At 37.7% G+C, this 27,868-nt stretch overlaps 2 protein-coding genes across 3 annotated transcripts in view; one reads left to right on the plus strand and one right to left on the minus strand.

The window, feature by feature from the left end:
• Positions 1-10,782, plus strand: part of TPR (translocated promoter region, nuclear basket protein) — a 75,623-nt gene extending 64,841 nt beyond the window's left edge. For both annotated transcript variants that reach the window (XM_006872700.1, XM_006872701.1), the window contains 6 exons: positions 1,124-1,230; positions 5,700-5,795; positions 5,929-6,085; positions 8,371-8,489; positions 9,177-9,272; positions 10,588-10,782. In XM_006872700.1, the coding sequence (XP_006872762.1) occupies positions 1,124-1,230; positions 5,700-5,795; positions 5,929-6,085; positions 8,371-8,489; positions 9,177-9,272; positions 10,588-10,643 (631 nt within the window). In that variant the 3' untranslated portion in view covers positions 10,644-10,782. The remainder of the gene's footprint in view (positions 1-1,123; positions 1,231-5,699; positions 5,796-5,928; positions 6,086-8,370; positions 8,490-9,176; positions 9,273-10,587) is intronic.
• A 56-nt stretch (positions 10,783-10,838) lies between these two features.
• Positions 10,839-26,532, minus strand: PRG4 (proteoglycan 4). Its single transcript, XM_006872702.1, has 12 exons — positions 26,457-26,532; positions 23,539-23,661; positions 21,850-21,969; positions 19,400-19,546; positions 18,722-18,850; positions 15,241-17,439; positions 14,071-14,148; positions 13,298-13,434; positions 12,838-12,994; positions 12,173-12,370; positions 11,808-11,933; positions 10,839-10,936 (listed from the first exon to the last, which is right to left on the minus strand). The coding sequence occupies exons 1-12, from the start codon at positions 26,530-26,532 to the stop codon at positions 10,839-10,841; spliced, it is 3,588 nt and encodes a 1,195-aa protein (XP_006872764.1).
• Positions 26,533-27,868: the final 1,336 nt, after the last annotated feature.

The following is a 27,868-nucleotide window of genomic DNA, read 5'->3' on the forward strand; positions in this document are numbered from 1 at the left end:
TCTTTTCTCCGTTGATAAGAATGTTTTTTGATCCAGTGGTGAGGATTTTTGTTTTCTTTGCATTGAGATGCAATCTATACCGAAGGTTCTTTGATCTTCATCAGTAAATATTTTTTAAGTTCTCTATACTTTTCAGCAAACAAGATTGTTATCATCTGCATATCGCAGGTTGTTAATGAATCTTCCTCCAATCCTGATGCCATGTTTTTCTTCATATAACCTGGGTTCTTGGATTATTTTGCTCAGTATGCAGCTTGAATAAGTATGGTGAAAGAATACAATACTGTCGCACAACTTTCTTAATTTTAAAACATTCAGTGTTCGCATGTTCTGTTCGAACAGTGGCCTCTTGGTCCATGCATAGATTCCTAATGAGCACAATTAAGTGTTCTGGAATACTCCTACTTCGCAATGTTGTCCATAGTTTGTCATGATCCACACAATCGAAAGCCTTTGCGTAGTCAGTAAAGCACAGGTCTGGAAGCTTATCTGAAACCTGTCCAACGTGGGTGACCCTGCTGGTATTTAAAATACCAATGGCATAGCTTCCAGAATCACAGCAACTAACAAGCCACCACAGTACAACAAACGAGTGGTGGTTTACTTCAGATGTTGTGTGCCGTGGAGTCAGTTCCAACTCATATCGACCCTTTAGAGGGTTTCCGAGGCTGTAAATCTTTACGGGAGCAGAAAGCCTCATCTTTCTCCTGTGGAACAGCTATTATTCAGATATTGTCTCACAAACAGGTGAATGAGACCTTGTGAATGGATAGCCAAGTGCCCTAAGAAGATAAGCAAATGCACACTGTTGTTTATATGGGATTACTGTGGCACTAACAATCTCAGTGTGTGACTTCTTGACCATGGTTTATACCTTATATATAAATATGATCAAAAGTAACATTTTCATATTATTAAGTGAAGGTGAATAGGACCAAAACTCACTTTAGGAAGGGTTTCAAGGCATGCATAGTATATGCATGAGGGTGCTATGCCAGAACCTTTTAAGATAATTTTATCAATTCCGTCTATTATGTGCATATCTACATGGGCATGCTATTTATGAAAAAAATGCAATAAGCAAGGTAACTCTACATTTTATGTTATATTTTTGTTCGTATAGTTCCCCACAGGTTGCTGGTGTTCCTAGATTCCGATTTGGACCACCTGAAGATATGCCCCAGACAAGTTCAAGTCACTCTGATCTTGGCCAGCTTGCTTCTCAAGGAGGTGAATAGCTAAATAAACCCATACTTCCCTTAAGTTTGCCTGTACTTGATGTTAAGCTTTTTTGATGAGTTTTTGAAAACAGAAAATGACTATAAATTTGAAAACATTACTATCTAAATAAACCCATATGCTAATCTGGGTGGGAAATTTTAATATACATATGCTTAATAAATACTGACTTATACATGAATCTTCCCAATAAAATTTAAAGTTCCTTAGACATAAAGACTAGATTGCACATTTGTATCCCTTCTGGTTCCTAGTATAGTATCATGTACATGTACGAGGTATTCAGGAATAATTGTTGAACCAATAAATATATATAGGACTACTAAGGGTCCTTTGACTCCTGATGTGGCACTTATAGGATAAACATTGGACTTTTAAGGTCAGAAGTTCAAACCCACTACCTGTTCCTCAAAAACCTTCTACAGAGTCACTATGAGCCAGAACCGACTCGATGGCATTTAGTAACAAGAGTGTGACTCTGTGGGATAAAACACTGGACTACAAAGTCGGTTTAAACCATAAGGTTGGCAGTTCAAACTCACCAGCAGCTCCTTGGGAACCCTGTACAGGGTTGCTATGTGTTGGAACCAACTTGATGGCACTAACAACAAAGGGGGTCTCTAGATAGCATAGACACATAAAACGCTTGGTTACTAATCAAAAGGTGAACTGGTAGAATCTGCCCATAAGTGCTTTAGAAGAACGACTTAGCAATCTGTTTCATTCGGGTCTGAAACACATGGAAGTCCCCTTGAGTTGGAATCAGTTGGAAGGCAACTGCTTAGCAGTTGTAAAGTTGTTTGATGGACTGCAGCATGTTTGATACTTAAAACTGGTCCAGGCTAAATGTATAAAAGGAGTTAGATATGTGTTAATATTATTAAAAACTTTAAAGCGATGAAAATATATAGATGTATTAAAATTATCTCTAAATGAAGCTGCCTGTAGAATTCTTAGTCCTCATTTATTCATCTTACCCATAATCTCTCTGAAAAACTGTAAATAAACAAGAAAACACACTACTTTAAAAAAAAAAAAACCTAAGACAAAATTAATCTTACAATGTATTCTGCATCCTGGTGCTTTACGAGATCAGTTCTAATACTGCAGGAATCTACCAGCATGTTGAGTTGACTCCATATCAATTCCAAAGTTTATGTGATTTCACATTAATAGACAGTAGATTAGTGTGGAAGTCAGCTTAAGTTGGAATGCCACCACGTAATAGCACTGTAAATTTGGGAAAGTTAATTAACCTCCTTGAAGGTTAGTTTCTTTAAGCTTAAAACAGGAATAATAATACTTTCTATTTTGGTGTAAGGGGTAAATCTAATAAGTTGAATACTCAATTAAGTTAGCAAGGTTGCCTTAGTACATGTTAGTAGTAGTAGTATTTCTGTGCTATTGAGTCAGTACTTACTCATAGCGACCTTATGCACATCAGAACAAAACACTGCACAGTCCTAGGCCAACTTCACAATTGTTGCTACACTTGAGCCCATCAGTTCTTCTACTGTGCCATACCATTTTGTTGGGGACTTTCCTCTTTTTCTCCTCCACTTTACCAAACATGGTATCTTTCTCCAGTGACTGATTCCTCCTGATTGATAATATGTCTGAAGTTTTAGAGACAAAGTTTGGCCAACCTGACTTCCAAGGAGCACTCTGGCTGTACTTCACCCAGCACAGATCTGTTTGTTCTTTTGGCAGTCCATTGGTACTTTTAATATTCTCTTAACACTATAACTCAAAAGCATCAATTCTTTTATGGTCTTCCTTATTCACTGTGTAGCCTTTACATGCATATGAGGTTATTGAAAATACCATGGCTTAGGTCAGGCACACCTTAGTCCTCAAACTGACATCTTTGCTCTTGAATACTTTAAAGAGGTCTTGTGTAGCAGATTTGTCTAATGCAATACGTCGTTTGATTTCTTGGCTGCTGCTTCCATGAGTGTTGATGGTTGAGCCAAGAAAAATGAAGTCTTTTGACAACTTCAATCTTTTTTCCATTTATATAAATGCTGTTTATTTGTCTGATGGTGAAAATTTTTGTTTTCTTTACATTGAGATGCAACCCATATGAAGGCTGTGGTCTTTAACCTTCATCAGTGTTTCAAGTCCTCTTCACTTTCAACAAGCAAGGTTGTATTATCTGCATATCTCAGATTGTTAATGAGTCTTCGTCCAATCCTGATGCCACGTTTTTCTTCATATAATATACAGCTTCTTGCATTGTTCACTCAGCATCCAGATTGATTAAATATGTTGAAAGAATATTACCCTGGTGCAAACCTTTCCTAATTTTAAACCACTCGGTGTTCTGTTGTTCTGTTCTAACAGCTGTCTCTTGGATAACGTACAGATTCCTCATGAGCACAGTTAAAGTGTTCGCAATACTCATTCTTCGCAACGTTGTCTATAGCTTGTTATGATCCACACAGTTGAAATCTTTGCGTAGTCAGTAAAGCACACATAACCATCTTTTTGGTATTCTCTGCTTTCAGCCAAGATCCATCTGATTACAGCAATGACAGCCCTCCATTACACATCCTCTTCTGAATCTGGCTTGAGCCTCTGGAAGTACTCTGTCAGTATGTGATTGCAACCATTTTTGTGTTACCTTTAGTAAAACTTAACTCACGTGGGGTATCAGTGGTACTGCCCAGTGATTTCTGCATTATGTTGGGTCACTTGTCTTTGAAATAGCACAAATATAGATCTCTTCCATTCAGTTGGCCAAGTAGCTGTCCTCCAAATCTCTTGGCATAGATAGGTGAGAGTACCTCCAGTGCCGCATAAAGTTTGTTGAAAGATTTTAATTTATTCCATTAATTCCTAGTGCTTTGTTCTTGCCAGTGCTTTCAGTGTACCTTGGACTTCCTCCTTCAGCATCATTTGTTTTTGATCACATGCTACTTCTTGAAATGGCTGAACATTGACCACTTCTTTTTCATACAATGACTATGTATTCCTTCTATCTTCTAATTCTTTCTGCATCATTCAATAATTTGCCCATAGAATCTTTAAATACTACAACTTGAGATTTGAATTTTTTCTTCAGTTCCCTGAGCTTGAGAAATAATGAATGTATTCTTCCCTTATGGTTTTCAACTCCAGGTCTTTGCACATTTTCTTACAATATTTTACTTTGTCTTCTCTAGCTGACTTTTGAAATTTTCTGTTCAGTCTTGTACCTCCTCACTTCTTCCATTTGCTTTAGTATCGCTGCTGGAGAGCAACTTTGAGAGTTCTTTTGATGCACATTTTGGTCTTTTCCTTCTTTCTTGTCGTAATGATCTTTTGTTTTCTTCCTCTATGATGTTCTTGGTGTCATCCCACAGCTCTTCTGGTCTTTGTTCTTCAGTGTCTAATGCATCAAATCTGTTCTTGATGTGATCTCTAAATTCAGGTGGGATATATTCAAGGTCATAGTTTGGCTCTTGTGGACTTGTTTTCATTTTCTACAGCTTCAGCCTCAATTTGCATATGAGCAATTCATGATCTGTTGTGCAGCTTGCCCCTGGCCTTTTTTAGGCTGATGATACGGAGCTTTTCCACCGTCTCATTCCACAGAAACAGTTAATTTGATTTCTGTGTAGTCCATCTGGTGAGGTCCAGATGTATGTATTCATCTTTTATGTTTAAAAAAGGTATTTGCAATGAACAAGGCATTGGTCTTGCGAAATTCTGTAATGCGATCTCCAGCATCGTTTCAGGCCCCAAGGCCATATTTTTCAACCACTGATCCATCCGTCCTCTTTGTTTCCAATCATCGCATTCCAGTCTCCAGTAATTGTGAATACATTGTGATTACATATTTCAGACTGAAGAAGTTGAGAAGAGTTCTTCAGTTTCATCCATATTGTTGTTGTCTAGGATATTGATGTTTATGCATTCAATTTCGTTTCTGAAAATTTCTAATTTTCCTAGATTCATACTTAGTTCCAGTTTTTAATGGATGTTTACAGTTGTTTCTCTTTGTTTTGAGTCTTTCTCATCAGCAACTGAGCAAAGCCCTAGGGCTTTATTCCATTCATGTCATCACAGTCAACTCTGCTTTGAGGAGGAGCTCTTCCCCGGTCATATTTTGAGTGCCTTCCGACCTGAGGGTCTCCTTCCCGCACTATATCTGACAATGTTCTGGTGCTGTTCATCATGTTTCAGTATTCAGTAATCTGGTGCTGTAGTGTTCTACTGCTACTCATAAGATTCTCAGTGACTTAATGTTTGGAAGTAGTCCATCTGTTTTTCTTCCAGACTGTCTTCATCTGGAAGCTCAGCTTTTATCTGCCCATCATGGATAACCCTTCTGGCATTCAAAATACCTGTGACATAGCTTCCAGAATCTCACAGCAGCACACAAGCCACTACAGTGATTTAATTGTTTTCTTTAAGAAACTTGGTGTGTTAACAATCTTAAGATTCCTTCACTCATTAATACTCATCATTATCTTTAGGTTTAGGAATGTATGAAACACCCCTCTTCCTAGCTCATGAGGAAGAGTCTGGTGGTCGAAGTGTTCCCACTACTCCTCTACAAGTAGCGGCTCCAGGTAGGTATCAAAGGCATTTTCATGAAGGTTGTATTTATTGGTAAGGTGGACACTTAAGAGACAACTTCTGATTAGATATTGGAGAAGCTGCAAATTTAAAATAATCACTGCTTTCTTGTCTTTTATTTTGAAGTGACCGTATTTACAGAGAGTGCCACTTCTGATGCTTCAGAGCATGCCTCTCAGTCTGTCCCAATGGTGACAACATCCACCAGCACTTTATCCACAGCAAATGATACAGCAACAGGTGATGATGGTGATGAAGTATTTGTGGAGGCAGAATCTGAAGGGTAAGTGTTTACTTTGTAATTCTTCCTTTAGACTCACCAGACATGTACATTTTTTTTTTTTTTTAATTAGGAAACAGTCCTTTCAGTTGTGTTTACATTTGTATCCTGTTCAGTAAATAAACCAAGCTGTTTTGAAAAACAAATTTTTGCATCTAGTATAATACATTTTTTATTGGATTAATTTGTTAGAATTAAGAATTCAGTAGCATATGATAACAAAAGTCACTGTCATCCAAATTTGGAAAAAATTCACTATTTCTTTGTTGTCCTCACAACATCAAACTCACCTATTCTACTTCCTCTTTCCAGGTTACTTGTGTTCTATGTCTGATGAATACTAGGTATATCAGTATTATAGAAGACAGGATTTTAGAAAGCATTGTCTCCCTGAAAATTGCATGATATGATCGGATACAAATCATTTCTTTAAAAACATTGCTACTCTTCCATTAAAGTGGCTGCTTGAACTTTTTTCCCAAAAAAAGAAGCCTTTTTGTGAAAATTAGTAATATTAGGAAATGACTCACTTTCCATTTAGTTGTGGGCTTTCCTGTGGTCCTCACACTTGGTTATGTGTCTGAGAAACTGGCTTCATAAAAATTAAGAGATTCTTCTACTAGTTCTCAAGAGCACTGTTTCATTTTTAATTTATCCATTAGAAAGCTTTAACAAAATAATTATTGTGTGACAAATTATCTGGATAAGCTTTAACTTTAAAGGTGGACACTACTTTTTTATAAAATTAGGAATTAAGGATACACTGCATGGTTAGAAGCATAGCTAAAAGTAGACCCCAGATTTCCTAGGTAGAATTCAAGAACTGTTTGATTTGGTGACATTTTTGTGGAATAATTATAAAGCAGCTGCTGGATATGAGGATAACCAAAGAAGTCTATTATTTTCAAGGAGTCTTGGTAGTGTTGTGGGTTACGCGTTGGGCTGGTAATCTGAAGGTCAGCAGTTTGAACTCAATAGCCATCCCATGAGAGAAAGTTGAGGCTATTGGCTTCTGTAAAGATTTACAGTCTTTGAAACCCAAAGGAATGGATCTACACTGTTTTTTAGGGTCACAGTGAGTCAGAATCAGTGGGTTTGTTTTAGTTTTGGTTGTCATTTTCCAGCACAGTGCTACATAATTTGTAATACTTTTAATATTGATAATACTGTTTGTAATACTGATAATACTGCTATTAACTGCCAAAGTTTTAGTTCTAAATCATAGCAGCCCTGTATGGGGTTTCCGAGGCTATACATCTTTATGGAGCAGAAAGCCTCATCTTTCTCTCAGGGAGTGGCTTGTGAGTTTGAACTGCTGACCTTTTGGTTATATTAGTCCATTGCATATTCTACAGAGTCATACTGATAAAATACTAGTTACCCCTAATTGTATGCCATTTATACAGTTCATTTGACATAGGTAGTTTCTAAACCAAAAAATATTTTTGGAAAATATCTCCATTTTGCTAATAAGTACACTCAGGCTGAGATCATGTTGAAATAACTTGTTGCGGGTACACACTGATACAAGTGGCACAGCCTGGATTTGAATGCAGACACTTTTTGACCCTGCCCCCAAGTTATTTACACTTCATCAGCACTTTTCCACTTCAGTCTACAGTCGTGCTTACTAATAATTGGACTCCAGTTTATAACTGTAAAAACCAGAGCAGATGCAAGTCATCCCCACTTTTTTTTGAGGTTCTTCTTTGAATGCGGGAAAGATGGAGTTTATAGCCAGTGAACCAGGAATTTTCACGTAGCCACAACCCAGCTCATCTTGGCTAGAGTCCATGGTTAGTTACTTTGTGGTGGTTCAATTAAGTATTTTGTTGTTGTTGTTCTGAAGTGCTGTCAAGTGGGTTCCACCCCATAGCAACCCCATATAGGATTTCCAAGGAGCATCTGGTGAGCTTGAACCACTGACCTTGCAGTTGTAACTATTGTAAATCTGTCTTCCACAAAAATTTTTTTGGAATTAATTGGAATCGGGATGGTATACCTGCTATTAGTGTCAAGAATGTGAATTCTTTGTCACAAGAAGAAAAAAATGATAGCGTGAAAAGAGGAAATACTAATGTTAGAATATGTGTTAGTGTGAAACATCTTTTCTTCCCTGTGCCCCTTTAAATTATTTTTAAAATAGCAGAGTCTATAATTTTGACTTGTTGAGGAAGATCTGTATTATGTAAGTGATAAAACTCTACCAAAAAAAGTTGGGGAACAACTTAGGAAACATTCTAGAGTATGTTTTTTGTATTTCCTTTATCTTTGTCTTCCTTTCTTAGTATTAGTTCTGAGGCTGGCCTAGAAATTGATAGCCAGCAGGAAGAAGAGCCTGTTCAGGCATCTGATGAGTCAGATCTTCCTTCTACCAGCCAAGATCCTCCTTCTAGCTCCTCTGTAGGTGAGTTTCTGCTCTGACTACATTACAGCTTAGATGCAAACTTGCTTGCAAAGATAACCATTTTATTAGTAACAATTTGATAATTTTTTCCTGAATTTTAAAATGCTCTATTTAAAAGGAAAATTTCATTTTGTATAAAGGAGGGATAGACCAAATAGATGATAATACTTGACTTTGGAAGACATGTGTGCTCTGACTACAAGTTAAAGTATCTGTCTGGCAGCTGTGTAGAGAAGAGACTAAAAATGAATAATGGATAGAAAGGAAGAGCATTCAGAGAATATTACAGTAATGCAAGGTGGGTGGTAGAGATTGTAATGAAGAGAAATGGTCAGAATTGGGATATGTTTTTCAGTTAGAGTTGGCAGGATGTCAAGTATGACTCTTGTAAATACTGGAATTCACTTGTTTTCTGAGAGTGCTATTGTTTGTTTACTATTGTATTCCCCAGCACCTACCACATTGTCTAATACATGGTAGGCACTAATAATTTTCAGTTACCAAACACTTACTCTTTAAGTAAGGATTTTTTCTTTTTCACTTGATGCTTATGTTTTTGTTGTTAAAACATTACAATATTTAATAATGTAATTCAATATATCTAAATAATACTGAAACCTGGATTTTATCAATGCTTCTATTTAGTGATTCGTTTTTGCCATTGTTTTTTTTTTTTCACCTTTTTAGATACTAGTAGTCATCAGTCAAAGCCTTTCAGACGTGTAAGACTTCAGACAACATTGAGACAGGGTGTCCGTGGCCGTCACTTTAATAGGCAGCGAGGTAAATTTCTAACATACTGATTATATGGTAAGATGTGGGGTGGTTATTAATGGGCAAAATTTTCTAAACCTCAAGCTTTCAACTTACATCTAGTTTTTAAAATGCGCTTCCAGGGTATCAAACTGACAATAGCAACTTGAAAGGTTGGCTAGGAAGAGCTAGGTGGCAGTGAGTTTGTTAATGGGGGAGGAACAATTCAGAAAAGGTGTGTGAGAATGGTTGCACAACTTGAAGAATGTAATCAGTATCACTGAGTTGTATATGTACTGGTGAGTTTTAACTGCCAGACCTTACAATCAGCAGTCCAGAGCTTATCTTACAGACTCCAAATATAAGCTTTTAGATGTTGATTTAGTAATCTGTACAGTTATTGCAGACTGCCTGATACATACCATTAGTGTGTTAAGTGTTGTATATTGTCAAGTCAATTCTAACTCAGCAACCCTACATAGGGGTTCTGAGGCTGTGTAAATCTTTATGGGACCAGAAAGCCTCATCTTTCACCCAAGGATCAGCTTAGCTGGTGGGTACCAACTGCTAATTTGTGATTAGCAGCCCAACACATAACCCACTGAGCCACTAGGGAAGGTTCCATATGTTATAAATAGATACTTTTATGTTTGAGTCCTGGTATGGCTCAATAAAATAAGCATTGAATTGCTAAACCTCAGGATTGGTGGCTCAAACCCACAAGCTGCTACTCAGAAACCTTATATAACAGGGGTGAGGGACATTCGGCCCACAGGCCATATGTTATGTGCTGTGGAGTCGGTTCCAACTCACAGCAACCCTGTACAGGGTTTTCAAGACTGTTAATAATTTTCCGGGAGCACAGACAGCCTCATCTTTCTCCCACGGAACGTGTTAGTTTCGAACTGCTGACCCTGAAGTTTGCAGCCTGATTTGTAACCGCTACGCTACCAGAGCTCCTTTAAATCATTTAGTCTGGCCCTGCCAAGGCAACCACAATTTCAGCCATCATATTAGTGTTGAATTAATTAAATGACCAAATTTTTAACTTTAACTATTTTGTGTGACCCCTGAATGATGTACATTTTGGCAGAAAAAGGTTCCCCACCCCTGCTATACAGGTTGGAACTGACTCAGCTGCACGTAACTACAAAGACATACTTTATATTTGTTACATTCCCTACTTATTTGTCATTTTGTTAAATATTATGATTTCCACTGATTCCACTGAAGATATGGAATATCTAACACAATTTTTATAATGAACTAGGATAAGTGAATTACCCTAGTTTGGGGCTAGCTTCTTAAAAGATGCATTCAGTTTGATTCTTTTTTTCTCTTGCAGGTATGGGCCACGCAGTGGGAGCGAGAGGAGGTATAAATAGAGGAAACATTAATTAAGGTTTCTGTAAACTAGTAATTGTAAGTAAGATTGCCAAATTTGTTGAAGTGTTATTGTCAAGCATAAAAAACATTTTTCTATTTAAATTGATAATGCTCGTCTCAACATTCTTTATTAATAAATGTTTTTCATTGTCAACACTTATTTTTCTCTTGTTCGTTTTTAGTGGGTTGGCTCTGCCTTTGTCCATCAGTCTAAGGACATTTGTACCACATTTTAGATAGAGTCTGCCCAGAACGAGTTGTGATTGCTCTTGCTGTTCTGCTTGGTACGTCGATGTTATAGTATTGATCTAAATAAAAGAGAAACAGTATTTTTATTATTTAAAAGAACCTGGAAAACTTGAGCTTTAGAGCTTTAATTAATTTGAGCTTTCCAACGTAAAGAAAAACAGTTGCACTAATGAACTTTTTAACATCTTTCAGTAAAATTAGGCTCAAGTCCCGTTTTTTAGTAAATGTAGCATTAAACAGAATAACTTAGACTTCTGTACTTCCCGTCTCTCCTCCTGCCAAAGTATTCTAGGTAATATAATAAAAAAATTTTTTTCTGTTGTGAGTCTGTTTCAACTCACAGCAACCCTGTATAGGGTTTCCCTTGAGCAACTGGTGAGCTTGAGCCACCGACCTTGTGTTTCAAACTGACTTTGCAGGCCGGCGCATTAACCCACAGTGCCACTCCAGTACTCCTTTCTAATGTTAGGGATTAAGTAATGATTCAAATCAGTATAACTTTGTGGCAGACCAGCCATATCATGTTAACATAGGAATAAAAGACTACTTTCAGTAATAGCTTTACTGTTGGCTATTTATATTTAACTTTATCTCATGAAGTTCCATCTAGTTTAATTGAAATTAAAACAGCAGAACTCTATCTGGGTCTGAGCAGTTACAGTGTTATAGAATAGCTATGAATCGGGCTGCGAACCTCAAAAGTCAACAGTTGGAAACTACCAGCTGTTCCGCAGGAGAAAGATGAGGCTTTCTGCTGTCGTAAAGATTTATAGCCTCGGAAACCCTGTACAGGGTCGGAACCGACTTCATGGCACATAAAACCATCACCATCTTGCCTTTAGAAACCACTTTTTGCTTTGATGAAATTCCTATTTTAGAAGCTGTAGTTCTGTCCTTCGGAAGCTAATGAGGTTTTACTAAAGAACTTACCTTTAGAAAAGGCATAGTAATCATAACCATCAGGTTTTCTGATGTTGGGCAGTGATATGGCTGAGGTGATCACATTTGGAAGTCCTCTCCACAGTGTACTCACTTTAACTTCATTATGGAGAATACCTGCAGATGACATTTTTAATGAAGGATTTCAGATTCAAAGGCAGTTTACTATATTGGGAAGAGCAGCACTTAATAAATTGTATCTATTCTAAGTAACAAGCTTGAATAAACTGCATTGTTACCCACAAAGAAATTATTAGGGCTACTTGGTCAACATATTTAATAAGCTTTTACTCGATATGAAGCTATGACGTGTAGTTCATGTGTAAACATTTTTAGCACAACACAAAGAAAATTACCTTTGTCTTGATAAGTGACTCTGGCGGGAGAATAGTGAATTCTGATGGTGTGTGTTTGAGAAGGTCCTACAGCTCGCTCAAAGCGACGCCGCCTAACCTGTGTCGTTTCTCCGTACACTGGATAGTTGAGAGCAGGCCTTCTTCCAGGGCACTTTCTGGCAGGTTCCTGTTTATAAATATAGTGCTGAACACCGCCACCTATTATATATTAGAAAATCACATACAATATGAATGTTAATTTTAATTCCCAAAAAGGCTAAAAATGAGCTTTTATAAAGGTGAAGTATCTTCTTTTTTTTAATGGTTTTTCATAAAATGTTCAGCTGTTACATGTCAAGGTTATTACTAAAAGGTATTACAAAATGATTACTAAATCCTGAAAGACTTATTGAAAGTATAAATCCATGTTTACTGCAGTTATCTCCTTTACTTGACTTGTTTGAAAATAATTGATGACATTCTTTTATCAGTGACCTGAAAGACTCAGATGAATTGTGATATTTGTATGCCAAGAAATCTAAATTCTTACTGGTTTCAAATTTTTTTTCATTAAAAATATTTGATTCAGCCATCATAGATATCTTAGTAAACCCAGTAATAAGATGAACACGTTGAATAAAATTCCTTGGCAAATCAATTTGGTAATTTTGACTAATAACACATACCTCTCTTGAAAAAATAGACAGATTCAGGCCTGTTTTTGTAGTTGGCTATTGAAAGAGCTGCCACTATTTTTCCATTTAGTCCTCCAAATCCTTTTGCAATTTGTTTGGGATATCCTGCATCTTTAATATCATTGGTGAAACGCCAGTATTGAGAATCCTGGTAATTTAAAAGAGAAAATGATGTTACCATAGCTTAGGTAAAAATGGTTCTTGTGTAGGGTGTAGATATAAGTGTAGGGTGAAATTTTTAACTTAGCTAAATGGTTCTATATATTATTGATGTTTTAAACTTTGATGACAGTTTATTAAAATGTGAGGATACTTCTAAAGTGGAAATTAAGCTGATGTAGGTGATCATAGTTGCTTTAGGATCCACTTTAGGACAACAGTTTTTGTTTTTGTTTTAGTTCAGAAATACATTTAACTGTGCTTATTTCCCTCACAAGGATGGTTTCCTTACCTTAAAGAAGAACGTCTTTCCTTCACAGTTGCATCTAGTAAAAACAGTGTCAATGGGAGAGGGAATACCCCAAACTTCAGTAATTCTACGAGGTGGAGAGGGTGGACTTAATGGATTTAGCATCCAGAAGTAATGACCTAATATTTAAAGAAATAGATTAGTATACCAACTAAAAACAGAAATCCACCTCTAAAGCAACCAGACTGAAAATCTAACTGGCTTATGAAGCAAGTTCAGTATGTTAACAAGCATTAACTAAAAAGTTGAGTTAATGCAGTGAACAGTAGGATTTTAATATTTCTTATCTGAAGTTTAATATAACCTTAGAATTATTCATTTTCTTGTGTCTCTAGAATGCTGATAGTTTTGTGACTAATGGAAAGTCACTTACCTGCGCTTCAAATTCTTTTATCTTTCAGAATAACGGAGTTCTTACAATTAAATGACCACAAAAGTCTCGCTAGGTGTGAGTCTATGACTTGTTTCTTTTTAGATTTAATGACTGTAGTTACATTTGAAGAGACTGGAGTGGCAGACAGTACAGCAGAGGGGAAAGTCATATCATTCTGTTACTCTCCTATGGAGAGTCTTAACAAATGAACATACCACAATGAGAATGCTGTTTTCAAATAAAAGTAGAATGGAATACAAACCTAGATTGTTTCATGCGTAAAATACAAATTCATCAGTCAGGTTCCCCTCCTGCCCATAATGTTCTCATTAATGCCAAGAACAAAATGATGGGAAGAAAAAGAAGTGTGGACATAGCTCACCTCGAAATGCAACTAATGTCCCATTGCGTAAAGTAGTCAGTCCATCTACTGGCTTACCATTGCATAAATCGGTGTCATCTAAAACAAAAAATATATGAGACCAATAAAAAACATGTGTTGGGAAAGTATTTACATTATTTTCAAGTCCCCAGACTTCTACTTCCTGTGTTTGTTGTTGTTGTTAAGTGCCTTCGAGTCGGAGCCGACCCATAGTGAACCTTGTACAGGATTTCCGAGGGTGTAAATCCTTATGGGAGTAGAAAGCCTCATCTTTCTCCCGCGGAGCGGCTGGTAGTTTCGAACCACTGACCTTAAGGTTCGCAGCCCGATTCGTAACCACTACGCTACCAGAGCTCCTTTGTTTACCTTTCCTAAAATCTTGAATGACATACTTGGAGATGCATGTCTTTCTTTTATTTAAAGCTGCTGGTACTACACAGAAATAGTGTGAAGTGCTAGCTACTCAGTTCTGGGTTTCCAAAGTGGGTTTGAACCATCAACCTTAAGGTAGCAGTCCGATACTTATCCTACAGTGCCATACCAGGACTTCACAGAAATAGTCTATAAATATAAATTCTGGGCCAGGTTACCTTAGTCTTCCTGTAAATTAGACATTTATTATATGATTTAATTAAATGGATTTTTTTGTTGTTGTTCTGTTTGCCATTTGTATGTGGTTTGGAAAAGAAATTCATATTAAATTCCTAATAATAGGTTTTCACTGGTTAATACTCAGTTTTCTGCAGTTAATAAAATAATGATTATTCTTCTGCATACCAACAGAGAAAGTGTAGAATCTCACAGGTTAACAAGAACAGGATTCTGAATCATGTATCAGGAGAATGATAATTGGGTATAATAGTTTAGATAAATAAAAGTTAATAAAAAACGCCCAGGTTGTTACTTGGGGTTATGCCATCAGGTTGGTTCCAACCTATAGCAACCCTGTATAGGGTTTCCAAGGAGTGACTGGTGAGTTTGAACTGCCCACCTTGCCACTCAAACAAATCTTGCAGTCAAATGCTTATCCTATAGCACCAACCCCGGACTCTGCTGTCACTAGTTGGGTCCAGACCAATTTTTTAGTAGTCACATGCAACCTGTTTGTGCCATCCAGGGACAAGTTAACGACCAGTTTTAAAAAATGGATGTTTACCTGATTATTATTACCTGAAAGCATTGGATTGGTGCTAATTCCTTGATGGGGTCCTCTCACTAAGGAATCAGTGCCTGAAATAACTATAGGAGTTAACATAGGGGGCTTGGGAATCGTATGAGGATTTCCTCCTTCAGCAGTATCTTCATTCTTTGGATTTACTTCAACTATTTCTGAGTTTGGAGCTTGGTTAGGACTGGTAGTGGCTTCAGCTACAGAGGTGGGTCTCAATTCAGGCATAGTAGATGTAGTCATCTTTGAGGGAGTCGGTGTTGCCTTCGGTTTTTTCACTTTAGGTGTTGACTTGGGCTTTTTGGGTGCTTTGGTTGGCTTTTGAGGCTTACGAGTCGGCCCATTAGAATTAGTAGCAGTATCTTTTGGTGTAACTGTTGTTTCTTCAGGTTTCTTTGTGGTCTCAGCTGTAGTCTTCTTTGTTGCAGTAGTTACTTTGGGTGCAATAGTTGTTGCTTTAAGTGTTGTAGTAGTTATTACTTGGGTGGTTGTACTTGTTATTTTAGATTCAGCCGTCTTTTCTGTCGTAGTCGTGGGGCTTTTCGTTGACATCTTAGGTGCAGCAGTTGTAATTTTAGGTTTGGTCACTTCAGGAGCCTTGGTTGTCAGTACAGCAGGCTCCTCAGAACTGTTTTCAGGAATCTTTGGTGTGGGTTCTTCAGGTAACTCAAGAGTTGGTTTAGCAGGAACCTTGGGGGTTGAAGAAGGCTTGGTGGTAGTTGAAGGAGGCTCCTCAGGAGAGGTAGGAGCAGACTTCTTGGGAGTGGTAGGAATAGGCTTCTCAGGGGTGGTAGGAGCAGGCTTCTCGGGGGTGGTAGGAGCAGGCTTCTTGGGAGTGGTAGCAACAGGCTCCTCGGGAGTGGTAGCAACAGGCTCCTCGGGAGTGGTAGCAACAGGCTCCTCGGGAATGGTAGCAACGGGCTCCTCAGGGGTGGTAGGAGGTTTCCTGGGGGTGGTAGGAGCAGGCTTCTCAGGGGTGGTAGGAGCAGGCTTCTCGGGAGTGGTAGGAGCAGGCTTCTCGGGAGTGGTAGGAGCAGGCTCCTCGGGAGTGGTAGCAACGGGCTCCTCGGGAGTGGTAGCAACGGGCTCCTCGGGAGTGGTAGCAACGGGCTCCTCGGGGGTGGTAGGAACGGGCTTCTCGGGGGTGGTAGGAGCAGGTTTCCTGGGGGTGGTAGGAGCAGGCTTCTCGGGAGTGGTAGGAGCAGGCTTCTCAGGAGTGGTAGGAACAGGCTTCTCGGGAGTAGTAGGAGCAGGCCTCTCGGGGGTAGTAGGAGTGGATTCCTCGTTGGGGGTGGTTACAGACTCCTTTGGGGTTGTAGGTCCAGTCTCCTTGGAAGGGGTGGTCGTGGGCTTCTTGGTGGTGGTGGTTATGGGCTGCTTTGGGGTGGTAACCTCGGGCCCCTTGGTAGTGATGAGTGCAGACTCCTTGGGTGCGGAGGTCTTGGGCTCCTTGGTGGTGGTGGTGGTATCTGGCTCCTTAGTGGTGATGGGTGAAGGCTCTTTGGGGGGAATGGTCTCGGGCTCCTTAGAGGTGGTGATCTTTGACTCCTTGGGAGTGGTGGGGGCAGGCTTCATGGGTGGGGTGGTCTTCAGCTCTTTGGTGGTGGTGGTGTCAGGCACCTTGGTGGTAGTGGGTGCACGTTCTTTGAGGGTGGTGGTCTCGGGCTCCTTGGGGGTTGTCACCTCAGGTTTTTTGGTGGTGGTGGGTGCAGGCTTTTTGAGGGTGGTGGTCTCAGGCTCTTTGGGAGTGATGGGTGAAGATTCCTTCGTGGTGGTTAAAGCAGGGGCTTCAGTTATAGTTTCGGCTTGAGATGTTGGTTTAGTAGGCAATTCAGATGTTTTCTCTGCACTTCGTGTCTCTTTAGCTGAAGTAGTCTTCTCTTTTGTGCTAGATGAAGTCTGTTTATTTGTTGTACTACTCTCTTGAGTTTCTACTGTGGTTTCTTTGTTGGCTGTTGAAGATGTCTCTTTGGATGTGGCCTTAGCAGCACTTGTATTAGGATTCGGTGGAAGACTGGGTTTAGGATTTAATGGTTTTGTTGTGATCTTGGGGGACGTGGTAACTTTGTTGCTCTGGGTGGTAGGAATATAAGGAGTTGGAGTGAGCTTGAAATCACCATTATCCAGTCCACTTCCAGCTTCATCTGATGGTTCTGGAGGAGGTGTCCTTTTAGGGGCTTTTTTCTTCTTGTCCTCTTGTACTAGATTAAAAAAACAAAGCAAAAGATCTTGTCATTATTGGTTTTTGTCTTTTATAGTGATATAACGACCTCATCCTCATCATTGGCTAGCTAGACAAATTGCTAATGTCTAGTGTGTCCATTAATTGGTTATACAATGGTAAATACCTAAGCCTAATTTATTGGGTTGTTTTACAAAATAAAGGCATAAGGTTGCAAAGTCCAAGTAAAGCCCTACATTCTTAATACATGGAAGCCAATGGCAACTTAGAAATCACTAACACAAATTTACCTCCTTTTTATTGTTTTCTGTTTATACCTATTTTGCATTACTCAAAATGCCTCTTCCTCCTGAAAACCTAGTTCTAATGCCTCTGAGTTTCTCTGTGCCAATTGAGTCTGAGACCTCTACAACTACACCCTGTAGAAATCTGCTTGAATTACCTTAGTCCTGGCTCAGCCCTATTACTGTACTCATGGCTATTAGCTGCTGTCTTCCCTCTATCCACCCAAACATGGCAGTGCCAGGGGAAGTAGAAGGAGATTATGGTGCAATGACGGCATATTTAGCAGGATTTTCCATAGCAACTGTGCCGTAAGTGAGCTGCAAAGCCTAAGGGGCACATCACTGAAGTGAGTGTCATTTAGCAAACATGTATCATGTGTAAGATTCTGTACAACTCAGACTAATTGTAAGTTCAGCTAGAGGTAATGCTTTAGAGGAGATCACAATTGTCCCAGAAATAGAGCTCTTCATAAGTCCAGTATCATATTTCCTAAAAAAATAGAATATATTTTAGGATTTCAGGAAATAAAGCATAATGAAGGAAATCTCTTTTTAGGAGGTAATAGCCTACACTGTAGTACAGTATCTACTAGGAAACAAACTAGATATGACATGCAATTTTATTAGGAAAATAATGAGGATCTGTCAAATGTAGATAAAAATAGTGCATAGAAGATAGAACTTATGAAAAATGAACTAATACAAGAGAAATAGAGGAAGAAGAAGAATATCAAGTAGAGAGGAATTCTCATCATTTCATGCTATCCTGAGGTTCCACAGTTGTTTGTATGGTATCTTCTTATCCTTTGCTTTGAAGGGTGGCTTTTACTTGTTTGCCATGAATATTCCTGAATGGAGCATTCATTTGGTTATCTTCTAAGGTAAGTTTTACATAGTTATGTGCTATCCCCAAAATATTGAAATACCCTCATTATTCTACCAACACATATTATTTTTAAACAATTTATGGGTTAATATGGCATTGATATAGTCTTTGATCTTTATCAATGCTCAAACCTTTGGATTTCTTCTTTAATTCTGAATTAGCAGCTGAATTTTTGGAAGACTTGATTTTCCGAATACTTGAAGAGGAAGAAGAGGAGGAGGAGGAGGAGGAGGACTCTTGATTTTCAGAAACTGAATGTTCTATAAATCAAATAAAAAATTTGATCACACGGACTGTAATTTAAAACAAAATAAAGAACTGCCAATCCAAATACAAAAGTTGCTGCTTACTGATCTACAAATACCTATGTTCAGCTATTATCAGTAATAGGATCAACTGTCTTTTAAATTATAATTGGCAGTTAAAGGAAGGTGAGTACACTATGGATACTGGCAGAACGTTCCAAAATCTGTCAAAATTTTCTCAAAGTCCTACAAAGAAAATCATGGGCTTTTGGTAGTTTTTCACATGGCAGTTTTTGCTTATGACAATTTTAACCCAGAGCCATATTAGGTTTGGTAAACAAGGAAAGAGTATAAAATCGCCAAGTGTTTATTTTGGCTTAAATTGACTTAAATTTTTATTCAAAGCAAGTAAGGCTTTCTTTAAAAAAACAAGACAAAAAACAAACTGATAATGAGCCATCCATGACTCATTACCCTGCTCTCTGGGAACAGTCTTGTAATAGTCCATCTACAGGTGATTTCATCTAAGAAATCCCCCTTTGGCTACAACTGTCTTCTTCCTACCTTCCATTACTTCTTCTGATTCTACAACTTTCTTAGTCTTCTTCTTTGGTGATTTAGGTGAACGTTTGGTGGTTGATTTGATGATGGGAGGCGCTGCTGGAGCCGGAGGTACAGTCTTTGAAGTTGGTGGTGGTGTGGGGTTATGCACTGAGGCCAAGCAAGACAGTGGGTTAACATTTATATTCATCAGCAAGTAGCACAGCGGCGCCTGGCTTCAAGAGTAGATGCTGGTGAAAATCAGTGTAGGCAGGCTCTTGTCCAACACTTAAAACAACAAACTAAGGATTGTGGCTATAGAAAATGATTTCTCAAATACTAAATTATGACAGGGAATAATGGCTCAAGAATCAGAAGGTCTGTATTCTAATCTTAGGCCAGGAGGCTGGTATCACTATGACCTTGGTCAAATGGGCTAACCCCTCTTGATCTCTGTTTACTTTTGTGCAAAATGAGGTATTCATTCTAGATGATTTCTGAAAGTGTTTGACAAACAATACCTCACTCTGTGAGCTCAATCTCTTGTGTCACATTTCTGGGATTATAATAATACTGAATGTGAATAGCAGGATACTCATGCTCTTGAGAAGAGGAATATAATAATTGTGTTGATTTGTTTTTATATTAATTTAAAACAAATGATACCAACTTACTTTTTTATTATTACATATTTACCCGTGTAAAAATTTGACACCTTCACAAGCTTTTCCTCAAAATATGTGGCCTTTCTCAAAAATAAACAGCTTCAGTGGGTTGCTATGTATTTTTTTAAAACCATTGATCTCTTCTGCCAGCTTATTATGACTAGAAGAAAAGACAAGGGTCATTTTTTTTTTCTTTCCAATTTTTATAATTAGGAACCAGAAGGGAAAGAGAGGGACTTTTGGAAGATAAAAAACAGAACAATCATCCTGCAGCTCCACCAGACATCTCAGATCTCCACAGCTGTGGTCTCTATGAACTAACAATTGTCACCTCCCTTTCTTCCCCCCACACCCAACAATAACACCAAGTGCCTCCATTTGAAAACAGTTTCATTATGTTCTACCTAGTGATGTGGGGCAAAGCTATCAGTCTCTTGGGCTTAGTTTCCTTACCCACGTTATGAAGAGGTTGAACTGCTTGGTTCCTTCAACTGTTGACATGTTACCATTTTTAAGTTATAGAGACAGATGCCTATGAGCACTATTTGTAGCAACAATGAAACCCTTAAGTGGTAAGTCTCAAAATAGTTGTGTTTTTTTAATAAAGTATTGAAGCTCTGAGCAGTTCCTTTATTTTCAATTGGGGCCAGACCATCTCTGTGAATTCTATAAATGAAGTTGACTAGAATTGCCTTTATCTCTTTTCCCTTTTTGCCTTTGAGTATTTAAACTTAAGCGCATTCCCTCTGAAAGCAGTAGGAACTCAGAGCTCTGAGGTTTTGATTACCAGGGTGTTGTCTCTAGCTTTTTTTGGGAATGTTTTCAAATAACATTCAACATTTAAGAAACATTCCCCAGCTATGCTGATGAACAGTTTTCAACCCTATCTTGCTCTGCTGTTCTAAAGTAGGAGGCACAGACTTGTTTAAATAAAATGATAAGATTATGCAAGCAATGCTTATTTTTCACTTTTACCTCCACAAATATTGTTTTAAGAAAGCAGAGTTTGAGAACACACATTTAGTTTTAAGAAGAAAATGCTCTATCATTATTTTTTAGAATCTCTTTTCAAAGCCTGAAGGACTTTGTTATACACTGACTTATCTTCAGAGCCTATAAACTGAGAGGAGGATTTTAAATACACAGTCAACTGCTAGCGTCAGTGGTTCAAACCTACCAGCCACTCGATGGGAGGAAGATGTGGGGCAGTTCTACTCTATCCTATAGGATCACTGAGTAATTAACTAGGCAGCAATAAGGTGAAATACAACCTTTTGTACAGAGACTACTACTGAGAGAGCTTTTACGAAGAATACAACTCAGAATTAGAAACTTCTTAAATGTTTTGCGTGTAAACTCAGTGGCTTAGACTAGTCAGTTTGTAATGCTTTAGAGGAGATTTTCTTGCTCAGAGAAGCTGGAGCTATCAACAGTATCCTTCAGTATATACTCATATTGAAACCAAAAGCACAGAGGTTAAAGGACAGTTCACTTTGTAAAGTCAGCACAATTAGAGTGAGACAAATCACCAAGTGAGTTGCTTATTACTGGCTTGAGCTAAAATTGAATCCGATTAAACAAATAAAAAGCAGGTACAAGCAGCCACTCTGCAGTCTGCCACTCAACCTGGGGACCTCGCAGGCTTCTGCAGCCTGACTGGGCAGGGATTGCTGTGGGAGGAAGTTTTCCTTCTGTAATTCATCTTCATGAAACAAAATGATTATGGAATAGCTTAAATGTTAGTAAAATAAAAGTCTTAGAACAGATCTGAGTATACTAAAAGGCATCGATTGATGTTGTGAAACTTACCTTCTTCACAGAAGCTCTCATAATCAGGGCAACACTTGTCGTACTTCTTACACTGTGAGTCACAGTCACATTCTCTCCCTCGTTCAAAGGACTCGAAGCAGCGGCCTTTACAGGAAAGCTCTACCCAGAGCAAAACAAAGCATTTGGGATTATTGATTGCACAGTGAAACCCATGTATCAGTAGCCATTTCCTACTCTGTAGTTGACTATGTTGCAAAAGTGTATTTCTAACTCTTATTTGGAATTTAAAGTACATTGTCCAATCAAAACTGAATGATGTTCAAAGTACAGCCCAAGTCAAAAAGCAATATGGTTTCCTGAGGTCAAACAATTGCTCCCTGAGTCATTTATGAATATGGATAATAGAAAATTAATTAGTGCCTAAATAGTGAAGTATCCTCAATATGAAATCCCTCCATATTTTCCTCTTTATTTTAATGTTTTCTATTAATATATATTTTTATATAAATATGTTTTATATTAATATTAATATATTTTATATATTAATATATTTTAATAGAAAATATTAATTAAATGTTCAGCTCCTGGAACAATATATGCCATTGAGCTAGGTTAATATAAATGGGTCACTGTTCAAGCTGGAAAATTATAACACAAAGACATTACAACAAACTTGGCAAAGAATTTGAAAGATTTCATCTCAGCCTAATCTCATGGCATGGCCTATGTAAGATAGTTCTACTCATTAAAAACAACAAAACCCTGTTTACAGATACAGTTATGTACAAAGCGCTATTCGAAATCATTATATAACATGTATATAGTGCTACAACACTGTATTGATTTTCAAGCAAATTCTAAAGCAAATAAAAGTTAAGAATTTTGATTATAATTTTCACACATTACATTTGAAATGTTATAGGAAAGTGGCTCCAAATGTGTTCAAGTGAAGAAATATCATTCATTCTTTAAAAATTCAGAGCCTTTGCATTTTAACTGAAACTCGACCAAATATTAAACAATGCAGCATAGGTATCATTTTTAGGTAAATTAGAAACATGTTATTATAAAAATGTTAAATATTAGACAATCAAAATTATTTTATATCTGTGGATTCTTTTGCTAAAATTAGACATTAAAGGGCTTCATCACTAAGCAATTACTTCTCTGTTGGTTGGTAATTACTGATTACTGTTTACTGGATAATCCTGAGTCACAGTAGTTAAGGACTCTGAAACAAGGTGCCATGGTGGTGCAATCAGTAAATATGCTTAGCTTCTAACCAAAAGTTTGGAGACTCAAGTCTACCCAGAGGTACCTTGAGTAAGGCTTGATTTAATATGCTTCTGAACAATCAGCCATTGGAAACCCTGTGGAGCACAGTCCTGCTCTGAGGTCATCATGAGTCAAGGTCAATTCAATGGCAATTGGCTGGACTGGGGGACTGGTTTAAAACAGGCCATTTTAGTGGGAGATACCCAATAAACTCTTACAAGTGACAGATATCCAGGTGCTCCTCACCCAGTCCCAGTAACCACAAGCTTTGACAGAATCCTCAGGACCAGCACACCGCAACATTTATGAAAGTGGAGGGAAAGACACTTAAGCGAAAGAAATGAAGTAGTGTGAACACAACACTGCCAGGGGGCACAAGGGGAACCTTGCTGGACAAGAAGAGCCTGGCAGGACAGTGAGTGTTTAGAGGAGACAGCAGCTCTCAGGACTTACCCACAGTGCAGACTTTCTTGAAGTCAGGGCAGCACTCCATGTAGTGTTGGCAGTTATAATCACAGTTGCAGACAGCATCTCTAGAATACCCTTCCCCACATCTCCCTGCACAGCTTGATAAATCTAAAATTACATAATACTAGCATAAACATGGCCAAATCACTTTGCAGAAAGGGTGCTTTCTAATAAGGAGGACAAACCACTTGGTGAGAGAGCTTCATTGATTGGATAGAATCAAAGCCCAGGTGATCTCTAGCTGGTCTTTTACATGGCTTTGATAGAACTCTTGATTTGCAACCAGACTGAGAAGATAAATGCACTTCCAAACCAGGCAAATGATTGTTTTGCATCAAGAGGGTAATTGCCCTGGTGAAGAAGGGAGGAATGGCAGTTACAGCTGCAACTGATGCTGTATTTAGTGATCCTGTTGTGGAGTTGCAGGATCAGCACTAGACTGTGAACCACAAGGTCAGCAGTTCAAACCAACCAGCTGCTCCTCAGAAACCCTATACAGGGTCGCCATGAGTCAGTAGCGACTCAACGGCACTTAACAACAGCTGTTATTTACTGAGCATCTCTGTGCTGGCATTACATACGTTATCTCTTGTGTTTATAAAGATGTTTACAGGAGAATAGTACTAACCCCAAACTTGAACTCTCAAATCTGATTCCTAACTCAGTGCTTTTCCTACCTAATCACATTGTCTCTCATGCCCGATAATGAATTAAAAGCAGGTTGGTTAAGCCAGTGGGAGCCCTGACGCTGTGGTTAAGTGCTTAGATGTTAACCTAAAGGTGGTGCTTCAAACTCAACAGGTAACTCTGTGTGATAAAGTTGTGACAGTTGGTTCCACAAAGATTTGTACTCTTGAGAACTCAATGGGGGAGTTCTAGTGTGTTCTATACAGTGGCTATGAGTGGGAATCAGCTCCTTGACAATACGTTTGAGCTTGGGTTTATACCAGCACAGACTGCACTAGGGTTCCTCCTCTTCATCAGGAGGGACAACCGGGTTCTTCAAATATGGAAGAAGTTGGATGCTTACAGCCACTGCTAGAGTAAGCATGGAACCAACAGACTCTGAAATTTCACCTGGGCATGAATACGACTATGACTGTGATGAAGAGTTCTGCTGGACAACAAACCAAGTACAGCAATCTAACTTCAAACTTCAAAAATCACTTGGGAAAACTCCTTAAGGACCTTCATGAGAGATAGCCTCTGGATTATAACAATAGAATCCATTTCAGAAATAGAATGGCAGGTGCAATGTTCTAAATCCATAGATGGACGTTGAAACACACTGCAAAAATCTCAAAATAATGAATCCAGAAATGTTAGTCTTAATATGCAATTAAAACAATCACGATTAAAACAACTTTCAGAACTTCTTGCATACATATGTGTACAGTGCATATAAAATTGCATATATAGTGTATGTATATAAATATATATAAACAAGGGAATGAAAAGAGGTTGAGAAAGCAAGAGAAGCAGACAAGACAAAAATCAAAAGATTATTCTTTGACAGGTGGGAAATTTCTGAAATGGAAATCAATTTTCTTTCAGGAAAATTTTTATTTTCTTAAATCAAGTGTCCTATTTTTATTACTATTAATTATAGCCACTAATGTGAATTTAATTTATTTAAGGGAAAGCAGAAGTATTTTAGTGATGAACTAATTGCATCACAATAGAAAATATAGTTAGAAAATGTTCCCAGTGTATAAGACTTCTGATTTTATCCTGAAAGAGCCGAAGGGTCTAAAGATACCTGACAAGTCATTATACCTCCCTGAATATATATAATTATGTATGCTTTCTTGGAGTCCTGATGTGGTGCAGGTCTGTTAATGCGCTGGACTGCAAAATTGGTTTGAATCGAAAGGTTGGCGGTTCAAGCTCACCAGCTGCTCCTCACAAACCCTATACAGGGTCGCTATGAGTTGGAACCGACTCAACAGCACTTAACAACAACAACAGCAACATATGATTTCATGTTTTTAGCTATCTTTTTTTAAAAGCATTTCTGGAAATCTTTAACGTTCAGAATTTTAGTTATTTTACTGTAATTTTCTACTTTAGCAATGTCACCATAACCATCATGAGTCTCGATTTTTCTTCCTGCAGATTTTGCTCATCAAATGAATACAAACAAAAATCTAGAACTTGACATTACTGTCACTAATCAACCTAGATTGCTTGCTACATACTTCTCTCAGTCTGCTTACCACAATATGTAATCTTAAATGTGAATAACAAGTACTGTTCAGGCAGAACGGACTCTTTTCTTGGAGGAGCGTGAATGGTTCAATGTTGTAATACCAAATGGCTTTCACATCTGTGTAAGTTTGTATCTGTGTAAGGCTTTATAAGAAAGAGAGCAATTTCAAGATTTAAAAAATGCCATTTGAAACCCAGTAAATGTTTACTATGACCAAATATCTATGCCTGCATGATGCCACAGCAAGTTACTTGAAGATCATTTATTTGATGTAAAACACTAAATTTCTTTTTCAACATGTAAGCAAAATACATACATATATATATATATGCTATTTAAATACTTTTCTTTGCAGTTATTGTGAGGCTGTCAAACAGCTCTGGCATAACCCTCTCATATAGGTGTGTGTATTTTTTAAACTCTCAAGAGAACAATAGGAAAATATAAGTCCCCAAAGTATTCTATACACAAAAGCTCGTCCTTCCCGAAAGATTTTATAATACGGGAAAGAAAAAATGAGGCTCCCCAAATGCTTTTAATTATATGACATACTTCACATGATTTTAATGTTAGTTAGGCTCTCAATTAAACTAAAAAACATATAAATTTCTAGAAATTCTTTTCTTGTCATGAAAATCCAAACTGAATGATATGCAACATTTGTTGAATGAAAGTATTTTAACAGTATTGATACCTTGAGAAGAGACTTGCTGAATCAAAAAAACAGAAAGTAGCAGGAACAAGTAAATAGGAAGTATTTTCCACTCCATGGTTGTTTCAGGTGCTGCGTCCTCACTGAAAACAAAATGAAAGTATCAAGAAACTGCTCTCTAATCACAGTGCTAAAATATGCCCTTGTTACATGCAATATCTCAGTAACTTTTAAAAGGTGCATTAGTAATTAAACCATCCTTTTCTGGAAACAAGAAATTTTAAAAAGAAATCAGTTTTAATCTCATAATAAATATTTGATCATTATATTTACACATATGGAGAATTCAGATCTATCACCAGGCCACTATTATCAAGCCCTGCTATTGACCCTCTTACTACTGTAGCCAAATTGAAAACAGACTTTATCTTCAACTCTGTACAAATTGCAGCATGCACTTACAGCACAAGATTTAAATCCTATCTTACAGAAAAAATAACCAGCCTCAGTAAAACTTAATTTCACAAAAGCAGATATTGTTCCAACTTTCCTTTAACTCATAATAAATTTATAAGTATTCAACAGGTGTTTGCTTAACTGTGATTCTTTTCAAAGCTTTCCAACTACTAACCTTATACATCTCTTAAAAACATCTTTAATAAAATATATCCCTTTTGAACCAAAAGCACATTTCATTGCATGAAAGAAGTTAACTTTGACACTTACCTGTCAAAAGATAGATGAATTTCTCTAATGTCCTGGAAGTTGTATATATCAGGGCAAACATACTGGGATGGACCAATCAGCCCAAAGGTTAAACAAAATCAACAGTGACAACCTATGAAATCAAACTTTCCTCATTTATTGGAAGAGGGCCCAGACGACTAGACTTAGGCAACATCTGGAAAACACTTCCATTAAGAAAAATGACTACTACAAAATAAATTTAGATTTATTGGCCAAAACACATTTCAGGTTTCTAAGTGAAGTGGACAAATTGTTCTGAGATGGTAAATCGCTCTGGCAAGCCTTTGCCCTGTGTATCGAAGCAGCAGTTTTGAAAACCAATGAAATGCTGATAATATTTTCTCCTTTTCCCCTTCTCCTGTTAAATCTAGGATAGAGTAATTTTTAAACTTGTCCAGTGTTAGTTTGAAGTATAAAATTTGTGTAGTTATCCTCTTAAATCAAATGAGCATTTTTCTTGAGTATTTGCATTTCCATAAAGCAAAAGAACAAACACCTGCTCTCAATTATCTACACGTGTAGTATTCACCCAGTGGATTTTCTGGCTTCTGTTACCATAAAAAACCTGTACTGCTATATCTCATAGCTCCTTTATTTAAGCCCAATAGCATTTGGAAAATATTTTAGTTTCTCATGTCTGCTACAAAGAAAATGAGAACCATCAAATCAGTACAATTTAAGAATGTACCCCTGTTTGGTTTAGACTG

Source organism: Chrysochloris asiatica, unplaced genomic scaffold (assembly GCF_000296735.1).
Source record: "Chrysochloris asiatica unplaced genomic scaffold, ChrAsi1.0 scaffold00210, whole genome shotgun sequence".
NCBI classification, from domain to species: Eukaryota; Metazoa; Chordata; class Mammalia; order Afrosoricida; family Chrysochloridae; genus Chrysochloris; species Chrysochloris asiatica.

Excerpts from the sequence above, each read along its gene's own strand:
- PRG4 (XM_006872702.1), bottom strand. The coding sequence starts at position 26,532 with ATGGAGTGGAAAATACTTCCTATTTACTTGTTCCTGCTACTTTCTGTT. Across the intron at positions 13,435-14,070 it reads GACATTAGTTGCATTTCGAG|GTCATTACTTCTGGATGCTA; the intron begins GTGAGCTATGTC and ends TTTAAATATTAG. Across the intron at positions 10,937-11,807 it reads TTACTATGCCTTTTCTAAAG|ATCAATACTATAACATCGAC; the intron begins GTAAGTTCTTTA and ends TCTTTTATTTAG.